The sequence below is a fragment of the Prunus persica genome, chromosome G7 (assembly GCF_000346465.2).
Source record: "Prunus persica cultivar Lovell chromosome G7, Prunus_persica_NCBIv2, whole genome shotgun sequence".
NCBI classification, from domain to species: domain Eukaryota; kingdom Viridiplantae; phylum Streptophyta; class Magnoliopsida; order Rosales; family Rosaceae; genus Prunus; species Prunus persica.
This window is the reverse complement of record NC_034015.1, coordinates 16,794,075-16,804,682: the sequence shown is the minus strand read 5'-3', so window position 1 is coordinate 16,804,682 and position 10,608 is coordinate 16,794,075. Positions and strand designations below refer to the sequence as shown.

At 37.5% G+C, this 10,608-nt stretch overlaps 2 protein-coding genes across 4 annotated transcripts; one reads left to right on the top strand and one right to left on the bottom strand.

The window, feature by feature from the left end:
* Positions 1,472–4,857, bottom strand: LOC18771217 (CDK5RAP1-like protein). The gene is made up of 3 exons (XM_007204164.2): positions 4,471–4,857; positions 2,901–3,967; positions 1,472–2,452 (listed from the first exon to the last, which is right to left on the bottom strand). Exons 1-3 carry the CDS (start codon positions 4,779–4,781, stop codon positions 1,941–1,943), a joined length of 1,890 nt encoding a protein of 629 aa, XP_007204226.1. The 5' UTR covers positions 4,782–4,857; the 3' UTR covers positions 1,472–1,940.
* Positions 4,934–10,354, top strand: LOC18771746 (D-2-hydroxyglutarate dehydrogenase, mitochondrial). Of its 3 annotated transcripts, none has more exons than XM_020568066.1 (15): positions 4,960–5,128; positions 5,451–5,821; positions 5,985–6,086; positions 6,296–6,343; positions 6,465–6,535; positions 6,864–6,982; positions 7,233–7,328; positions 7,430–7,452; positions 7,718–7,798; positions 8,100–8,200; positions 8,505–8,613; positions 9,142–9,247; positions 9,564–9,649; positions 9,733–9,858; positions 9,982–10,354. In XM_020568066.1, exons 1-15 carry the CDS (start codon positions 5,011–5,013, stop codon positions 10,069–10,071), a joined length of 1,647 nt encoding a protein of 548 aa, XP_020423655.1. In that variant the 5' UTR covers positions 4,960–5,010; the 3' UTR covers positions 10,072–10,354. The 3 variants fall into 3 exon arrangements, with proteins under 3 accessions (XP_020423656.1, XP_020423655.1, XP_020423654.1); XM_020568065.1 differs by having other exon boundaries at positions 7,430–7,539; XM_020568067.1 differs by lacking the exons at positions 9,142–9,247; positions 9,564–9,649; positions 9,733–9,858; positions 9,982–10,354 and adding an exon at positions 8,933–9,135 and having other exon boundaries at positions 4,934–5,128; positions 7,430–7,539.

The following is a 10,608-nucleotide window of genomic DNA, read 5'->3' as shown; positions in this document are numbered from 1 at the left end:
CCAACATATTTTATATGTATCCTAGTTGGTCAACCTCTTATTATATGTTTTTTTGGTCCTACTCTGTAATTAAGCATGTGAAGTGGATTTCTTGCATGAAATTTGTAAGTAATTAAGAATATTTACCTATTTGCTCGATTTCTTAGATTTAATTTTTCCCACCTTCAATATCACTTATATTATAAAAAAATAAATTTAAGTTTTAGTCAAAAAAAATTTTCACTTTTGAAAAAAGTCAAAGCTTTTTCAAAAAAGACAGAAAAACCTCTCAACTTTCAAATCAAAAACATGCAAATGTAAAGAATTCTTTAAAAAATTTAAAAATAAATAAGGACAATTTTGTTCATTTTAGCTTTTTTTTAAAAAATTTCTCTCTCATTTGAGTTTTTCCAAAATCTCCTTTAAAAAAAAAATATATGTAGATTACTATCTAATAAATTGTCGGAGAGAAAAAGAAAAAGAAATGAGAGAGAGAAAAAAAAGAAAAAAGGACGAGTGGTGAGTGAGTGGTGACAGGCGGTCTAGTCGATTATCTATCTCTTCCTCAGTAACAGTAACAATGGTACTACTACTACTACTAGTGGTGGTTCATCCCTCACGCGCCATATTTCCCCGTGAAGGATCAAATTCCAAGTTCCAACCAAGAAAAAGAAAAACCCATTGGGACAGAATTTTGTACCTTCTGTTTTCCTTTTACCACCTAAATGAATGTGAAATTGTCAACCTTATGTTTTGACTCACTGTGTATGCCCCAACAATGATTTTTAAGAATGGTGAAAAGGTGATTGTGAGCCGCAAGTAGAATCAATAGTATATTAATTGGTTGCAGTTTGTGTGAGTGTATGAGGGACTAACAATAGCGCTTAGTTGCAATGAGGAGTAATAAGTGGTTGGGTTGCTTGCTGATTGTGAATTGTGAAAGGGGAGTGTGTGGAGAGAGTGGGGGTGGTGCACTCTGAAGGGTCAGTGCTGCTCATTGACCACTTTTTACTTGCTGCTTGGATAATCATGACAGTTCATTGTCACCCATTAGCCATATTGATCATCATCAACATTCTATCACTGGACTGGAGGAATTCATTGATGGAGACCCATTGCATTATTTTCTGACTGGTTTCATAATTGTCATCCCTGTTGGCTACTTTGGGTCAAAAGTACCATCAAATTTTGGGATGTTGGAATTGGTAGAGATATTTAAGGTAATACTTTCAACTGTTTCTTGATGGCAGAATGGTTGATGAAGAAAGAAGAAAATTTGACAGCAAATAGCATGAAATCTTCATTCATTGGGGGAATCTGATATTGAAGTATTTTCAACTGGATAATCCATCATTATGCAAACAATTTACACCGCAACCAACATGGATCATTCTGGTCAATTCGAGTTGCATTTAAACAAAATTCACTTCTCAATGGAATTAACTTTGGAGAGGTATTTCGTCCAAAAAAAAAAAAAAAAAAACTTTGAAGAGGTATAATCTGCAGAATTCACATTTATCAAACCAATGGAAGCCTACTCATGAGATAAAAGGCAAGTAGGGTGGAAAGGTGAAAATCTCATATATCAAATTACATAGGTTTTCATCAGATCTTTATCACAACTCGTTATATATCAAAGGCAAAAACGTTGCACTAGCACCCTAACCTTTTTGAAGGTTGAGGCTGTTACTTGTCATTGAAAATGTCAAAGCTATACACTACCAGAGTCCCCAAAAAACCAAATGTCAGGCGCAAGGAAGACCAAATGCATAATTTGAACCGATCGTCGTTTTACCAGCATCCATAAATTCCCAACCTTCAAGCAAGAAGCTGCTCCAAGCATCCACCTTTGACAAAACATGAATGAAGTAATTCTGTAACGATAAATTACATAAAGAAGTAAAACTACTGCAACATTCATGAGCAGCTCAACTAGCGTGCATATTCATGAACAGCTTTGTTCAACTTCTACTTCCACAGGCAACAGCTTCTTCCTCCACATTGTCGTAAAACAAGCTCAGTTTACTTATTGCAACAGCCTCTCCAAATAGGGATGCTCTTGTAGATTTCAAAATACGCACTTCAACATAATCACCAACTACGGGATTCCTTTCCTCATTTGAATCAGCATCTCGATGTGGTAACAGCACGTTAGCAAAAGAAACTCTATGGCCTCTATCACTCTTGCCAATGAGTTCTGTATCCGGAGCTCTCTTATTGGGTCCTTCTACTAAGATGAGTTGGGTAGTTCCCACCTGTGAGTCATAACACTGACCTGTGCTCTCACGGAAAGCCTTGATAAGTTCGGTCAGCCTCCTCTGCTTCACTTTCTCTGGAACATCATCCACATAGTTTCTATGTGCATGAGTTTTCTCCCTCATGCTATATGCAAACATGTAAGCCATATCATAACCAACAGCCTTTACAAGGCTCAATGTGTCTGCATGTTCCTCCTCTGTCTCCCCACAAAACCCTGTAATTAGAAACAAACATGTTAGAAGGGAAAAAAACTTCATATGCTGAAATAAAAAAGAAAATATTGTAGGTTACAGGTGGAAAATTGATAAGAAAGAACATTTCAACCGATCAGTTCAGATTTATAAAATCCAGACCAAACACTGAAAATAGATAATAAAAAAAGGACATCATAAAAAAGTGAGAAAGAAAGAAACCAGATATTGGAAGTAAAAGCCTCTTTCCAATATGATTTGATCACTACTACAATACCTTGTAAAAGATTTGCAGTGGGCACCAAAAAACATACATATAGAAATGCTTAAGCATAACATTTTAAGAACTCAGTTAGATTCATAGTAGACATAGAAAAGTACAAGCTGGAATTTTCTTCTCACCCAAAGTTGATAGCCAGTTTTGTAAGCAAGATTAACAAAATTGAATAGAACTCTAACAAGACCTCTTACCGCATATGAAATCACTGCTGATGCCCACATCTGGAATAATTCTCCGAATCTTTTGCACAAGATCTAAGTATGCCTCACGGCTATAGCCCCGACGCATTCTTTCTAGCACTGTGCTACTTCCGGTTTGAGCAGGCAAATGGATAGATTTGCAAACATTGGGTCTGTCTCTCATTATATACAGTAGCTCATCAGGGAAATCTTTCGGGTGCGGGGATGTGTATCTAAATCTCATCTCTGGAAATTCTGTGGAAAGTCGATCCAAGAGATCAGCAAAACGAGAACCTACTTTTTTCACCTTGCACATGCTGGAAAAGCCTTCACTATATCTCCAATTGGTTCCTGTTTCAACTTCCTTTTCATACTCAGAGGCATCATTATAGCTGTTTACATTCTGGCCTAGCAGTGTTACCTCCTTCACACCTTCTTCCCAAAGCTCTGCCACCTCCCTCACAATTGATTCCACAGGACGTGAGCGCTCTCTGCCTCTTGTGAAAGGAACAATGCAAAATGAGCACATATTGTTGCAACCCCTCATAACAGAAACAAAAGCACTAATTGAATTTTTAGCAATTCGAACCGGACTAATATCAGCGTAAGTCTCTTCCAGTGAAAGAAGAGTATTGATTCCTTTCTGCCCATAGTCCACATCTTCTAATAATCTTGGCAAGTCTCTGTATGCATCAGGCCCACAAACCACATCAACCATTTTGTCTGCATCTAGTATCTTGTCCTTTAACCTCTCGGCCATGCATCCCAAAACTACAACTTTTGGAGGGCGTTTGGACTGCGACCTCCCTATTTTAACATTGCTCTTCCAGTGCCTTTTGAGAAACCAAAAGTAATTAAGCCGCTGCCACACCTTCTGTTCGGCATTGTCCCTAATAGCACAAGTGTTAATGAAAATAACCTCTGCATTCTCAGGAACATCAACAACTTCACTATACCCAGCATTCTTCATAATAGACAGAACGATCTCCATATCATTAATATTCATTTGACACCCATAAGTCTCATGATAGATACGGCCCATTGGAGGAACTTCTGAAACTTCCGTAGCTGTTACATTCCTAGACATAAAAAAGGAAAAAAAGAAAGGAGAGAAACATTTGAAGTATGAGATACAGATCATAAATATGGAAATCGGATTTAAGAACATTCAAACTATTTAATATTTGTTGGGTTGCCTTTGTATATCCATCTATGGTCTCTGAACTATCAGAATACAATAGGACATTTAATTTCCAAATTTCTCCAACAATGGCAGAACATCACAGTAATATTTTAGATCATACGCACTAGCATTTCTTATGTCAAAATTCCACCTTAACGAGCATCTCCTATAACTCCACCGTCAGCTAATTTTGAGTGCTTAAAGAATTGTTTTGTGCAGTATTTGTAAAACACAGTTTCCATGAGATCATGTCTTTATAAGCAAAATCCGCAAATGCCAAATGATAAGCCACAAAGACTATTGCTTTAAGACTTTCTAAGACAACCCAATCCCAATAACTGCACAAAGCCCTGTAACATTAACCAATCCATTGAAATTTCAAAATGAATGTGAACTCACTGGGGCTGGGCTTCAGAAGCGGTGAGAGCAGCCTGAGCGACGAAGTAGCGGAGGCTCGGGCTCTCAGACTGGTTCGGGAGAGAAGAAAGGTTAGGGTTAGACTGAGAGAAGCTTCTGGAGAAATTGGGACCAAGACTCCTCCTTTGCGGCCGAGGCGTCAGCTGGTGGTGGTGGTAGCAGCGGAAGCTGGACTTTTCTGGTCTCCAATTGAGAAACCTGAGAGTGAAGCAGCATGGTCTCTGGAGCTTCAGGCGCAGAGCACAGTGAGGCTGGTTCAGGATTGAGGAGAGGGACGAGAGCGACGACGCCATTGGTGAGATACTGCTCGTGCTTCGCAGCTTTCTGCGTCAGAGATAGTTGGATAGGGATTACAGTTTACGACTGAGGAGAAAGAAACCCGGTAATATTACGAAAACCGACATGTCGTATTTCAGTTGGGCCGGGCCAATCAGACCTCTCAGTTGCGTATAAATATGGAAGACCAAATTCACTTTCATTTAAGGGAGCTGAAACTCTGAAACCGAAACTGAATTTACAAAAATGGAGAGGTTGAGATTGAGAGCTACCGGTAGTTTCTTCAGATACTGTTCTAATAGATCACTCTTTGATCGCCGATTGAACATTAATTCTGTGAATTCAATCCACAACTCTACTTCAGGTATTTTACAATAGAAAAGAGAGACTCTTTTTCAATCTCCAATTTGAGTACCTTTCTATCAAATGCTATTTTCTCTCTCTATTATAGTTTGAAAGGAAGAGCTGGGTTTGATGAAATATGAGGAATATGATCGTTTGGAATTTGAGAAATGTTTCGTTTGGTTGCTTAGAAAACAGAAATGGTCTTGAAGAAAATGAAAAATATGACTTTTTGTTTATTGGGTTATTATTCGAGCTCAATGCTGCTGGTGTTTAAGTTGTTAAACTATGAACGTGTGGATTACTTTCTTGTAAAATTAATAAGGAATTTTCATCCGAAATAGGTTATGCGCATGGCTTTGGCAAGAATTGTAGAGATTTCCATTTCTTTAGTGATAATCACAAGTGGAATGTTCAGACATGTTTTGGCTTCGTAAGATATCAAGGAGAGACTTTCCGAGATTCTACGGAAAAGGGTCTTCTTGAAAAGACAAGGAGATTTCAGTACCGAGGTTTTGGTTCTTTGGCGGCAAAGGTTCAGAGGAATCCTTCTTTTTCAACATTAAATTCTGATGATATCAGCTATTTTAAGGAAATATTAGGGGAGAAGGGTGTAATTGAGGATGAAGAGTGGCTGGCGACTGCAAACACAGACTGGATGCACAAATACAAAGGCTCAAGTAAGCTTCTGCTGCAACCTCGGTCCACTGAGGAGGTTGACTTCTTCTCTTCCAGGAGTCTTATTATTACCATAAAAGTTTCCAGGATTCCTATAGCTCACTCTTAAAAGCCTGAATTTTCATGTGTGTATGTCTCAATTGCTTTTGATAGATTTATTACAAATTAAGGACTTCTATGTATTTATTTCTTCCTTGCAGGTCTCACAGATTCTTAAATATTGTAATTCCAGATGCTTGGCTGTTGTTCCTCAAGGTGGGAATACTGGTCTTGTGGGCGGAAGTGTTCCAGTTTTTGATGAAGTAATGTGGTTTGTTCTGCTTCTTTAATGGATGAGAGTGGTTATTTAGCGGTGGCATTTTCTATCATCTACCTAAGTTTGAAAAATGAGAGCTTTATCGTCTTATTTTTGTGACATGATATATTATATACTATGCATAGGCTGTGTGGTTTTGTTAAAGATCTATCATACTTCTGATATTTTCACCTGAGTAGCCTTCTGTATTTGCAGGTGATTGTCAATATGAGTTTGATGAACAACATAATATCTTTTGACAAGGTAGACATTCAATGCTAAGTATTTAGTCTGGTGCTCCAACAATTCATGAAGTCAATTTTTCAAATGGTTGCAACAGTAAAACTGCATGCTTATGAAGAGATTCCCTGATCCCTACTTTCAGGTGAGTGGTATTCTGGTATGCGAGGGAGGATGCATTTTGGAAAATCTGATTACTTTCTTGGACAACCAAGGGTAATTTCTGTAATCTATCACTTTCTTTGCTAACAGGACCTGCAATGACAGGATCAAATGCCATAAAACAGGGCTACAACTTAATTTATTAGTTGCATGATCTCCTCATGATTTGCCCACCCACCGCGCTTGTCCTTATTCGTAGTTATATGTTTCTTTTGTAGATTCTCATCTCTGGTTGTGCAATTTACTTATAATCCAATTTTGGCATATGTACTACTTTAAACTGTTAGATTGTCGCACATTTCCCCCTTTTTTGAATTACGCACCATGGAAATCTAGATATTCATGTTCTTATCATATTTAAGCACTTTATGCTTCCATTCAGATTTATTATGCCACTGGACTTAGGTGCAAAAGGAAGCTGTCAGATTGGTGGAAACGTTTCGACCAATGCAGGTGGTTTGCGCCTTGTCCGCTATGGATCACTTCATGGAAACGTACTTGGTGAGGAATTCACATAACTTTGATGTTTGACAGTCATCTGCTTCAAACCTCATTGGTTATCTTAGTTTAAATTGCTTATGACTTTACACCAATAATTATGGACTTCTGCCAAAACAAATAATTTTTTGATTTCTGAAGTATTTAAGAGCTGGTAGAAACTTGATATTTTGCAAATGGCATGGTTCTTAGAGAATCTTTTGTTAATAGTTGTTCTGCACTGAAGTATATTTTATTTTACCGTATCTCACAGGTCTAGAAGTTGTTTTGGCTGATGGTAATGTTATTGACATGCTTGGGACTTTACGCAAAGATAATACCGGGTATGACCTAAAGCATTTGTTCATAGGTATGTACTGAACACTTAAATTGTTTTTTATTTCTGTGTAGAAGACTAGGATTTTTTTAGTGAGGATGTGATCGTATAATTTTTGTTTATCACTAATGTAGGCAGTGAAGGATCTTTGGGAATTGTATCCAAGGTTTCCATACTTACCCCTCCAAAGTTATTTTCAGTAAATGTAGCTTTCCTTGCATGCAGCGATTACTTTAGCTGCCAGGTAAGATAGTTTCTTTGACAGGAAATTGTCGCGCTTCTTCATAAGTTCTGCTAAATTAAGCTCAGTAGAATGCAGATATTGATATCCAGTTGTTATTATTATTTTACAAGTTCATCACTTTTTTAGCTCATTTCTCCCGCTTAAAAAAGTGGTTCCTCACCTTTACGCTATAAATCAGAAACTTCTAATGGAAGCAAAGAGGAAACTTGGGGAAATTCTATCTGCCTTTGAATTTTTGGATAGCAAGTCATTGGATTTGGTGAGCTTTCTGCCACAGATTAGATATTTTCATTATTGGTGCATATCAAGCTTTCAGGTTTCATAGTTTTTCTTTGTTTTTGCTTTTTTTGAATTTTGAGGAACTTAGTGTGTGCTCAACCTCTGTAGTTACAACAAACTATATCACCGTCTCTGTTTCGACTTCAATGCAAGTATGGTCCTATTATCAGATGCATAGCACTTGTAGAAGTGAAGTGGATGCATAGCACATTGCCTAAAATAGCCTTGCTGCTTTATCACTGTTTCATTTTGAAGCCTACTCATTGTATTTTACATAGCAGGTTCTAAATCACTTAGATGGTGTTCGGAACCCATTACCTCCCACATTGCACAAATTTTATATTTTGATTGAGACAACAGGCAGTGATGAACCTTACGACAGGTAACCTCTTTTCCACTTGTAATTATTCACCTGCTTGAATGAGAGTGCTTTAACCCTAGCTTAATTAATTTTCTTTAGCATTGAGGTCCAGTTCCTCATTGGCTCCTCTTGGTGGTCCTGTGGTCCTGCAAATATATTTCCATTTTTATTTTTACTTTTAAACACCTTATTTTGAAACAAGTTAGGGTTTAAAGAAAACTGACACATAACTGGAAATAGACTATTGTTATTCAGTATCTTTGCTTTGTAGTTAACAATTATTGGCATGCTCATAATCATAAAAATCACGAGTATTTGGATACAGACAGAAGCTCGAGGGCTTCCTGCTTCATGCAATGGAAGCTGGTTTGATTTCTGACGGAGCTCTAGCACAAGACATAAACCAAGCATCATCATTCTGGCGTATACGCGAGGTACTCTTTTTTCTTTTTTCTTTTCCTCCTCAATCCAAGCCTCGTCCTTGGTTTTTAATTCTCATATTCATGATTATTCAATGTGGTGCTTTGAATTCATGAATCAGGAAGCGAAACTAATCTTCATTAAAGAAAACCACTTTTTTCTGTCTTCTGGACCTGTATTTTACTTGCTTTGGTCTCAATTATCAGTGTTGATCGATATATGATATAAAAATTTCACTTTTTTCTCATGATTACTTTTTCTTCATGTTTCTATGCGTTCTTATTCTTACTATTAAACCATTTTGACTTTTTCTGTCTGAGAAATTGGTGGCAGGCAGGAAATGTAGCTGCAGGATTGTTATTCCTATCTATCATTTTCTTGTCATTAATAACCATTTAGTAAGAGTAGCAATAATTTCAGCCGTCAGGTCATTAAGATTTTCAACGATCATTATCCCCTTTTTGATATACATGAAGAAGCAAATATTTACGTCTTTTCGTAAGCATCCTATCCTTCAGTTGGTCGTATATTTATGGTGGCAGGGAATACCAGAAGCATTGATGAAAGCAGGAGCTGTTTACAAATACGATTTATCATTACCTGTTGAAAAGATGTATGATCTTGTTGAGGAAATGAGAACTAGACTCAGTGAGTAAATGCTTCTTATTGCTTACAATAATTGAAATATTCTTTAGCTTCTTGCTGCAGTGGCCATACCTATCCACTTTAGGGGTTGAGTGGGTTTGGGTGTGGACATTCAACTGCAGGTAGTCCCTTGAAAGAGTGGTACTGTTTCAATGGTGCCCTTGTCAAGTATGACACAAGTTTAGGGATTTTATTTAGTTTTATTATTATTCTTTTGTGCAATGTGATCCCGCGACATCTATATTTGTTTGGATTCTGGAAGATAATTTTTTTAATAGTAATTTTGAATATACACCTTTTGTTTTATTTAAATCTTTAGGTGATTCAGCTAATGTAGTTGGATATGGCCATCTTGGAGATGGTAATTTGCATCTTAATATTTCAACTGCACAGTATGATGATGGGGTAATTTCCTTGTACCTTAATTATAGAGCTATTCGTACATTTTCTTTGGTGCAGTTTAATTATTATCTTCAGTGCATCTGTAGATTTTGACACAAATCGAACCCTTTGTCTACGAGTGGACATCTAAGCATCGTGGGAGCATTAGTGCAGAGCACGGCCTTGGACTGATGAAAGCTAATGAGATTTTCTACAGCAAGCCAACTGCTACTGTGAGTGTTATGTGAATATGAGATGGAGAGTGACCTGCTTGGTGTTTTCTTCTCTCTACTTCCCCCTCGAGACTCTTCAGTTTCTTTATATAAAATGTCTAAACACAGAATCTGCTTGGACAGGTGAGCTTGATGGCTTCCATCAAGAAAATGCTGGACCCCAAAGGGATACTCAACCCATATAAAGTTCTTCCGCACTCTCTTAGTTCTTAGCCCTGAAGTAAGGTTTGTGTTAATTTTACCATGACTGTTTCCTAGAGAGTGATCTCGCATTTGTTTGCGAGATTGAGATGTGTGGAGCAAAAATGCCCGCTAACCGACGCCAGCCAAAACGTGGAATTGGGAGCTGACAAATAATCATGGGAAACATTTTCTTGAACACTGTTTTTGATGTTCTATAGGAATCTCATGTAAATAAAAGTGAGAAAATGCTATATTTTGCAAAGAGTTTATAAATATTCACTCTTTAATCTTCACGGTCGAAGTTTTGTCGGAAGGTTACAACTTGCAACTTCACAGCTTGCTCAAGTTGACGTCTACCAGATGTCACAGTTTTCGGCCCCGGGGTTCAAAATCCGAACATTGACGCTTGGACATAACATCTTTTGGCGTTTGAGTTAAGGCATTGGCCTTGTTGCTACTTTCCATTTCCTTCTGGAAACCAACGGGATTTTGGCAAAATAAAGTTGACCGTTACATCACATTGACCTTTGAATTATCCAATCTACTAATATCATCACTAATAAATTG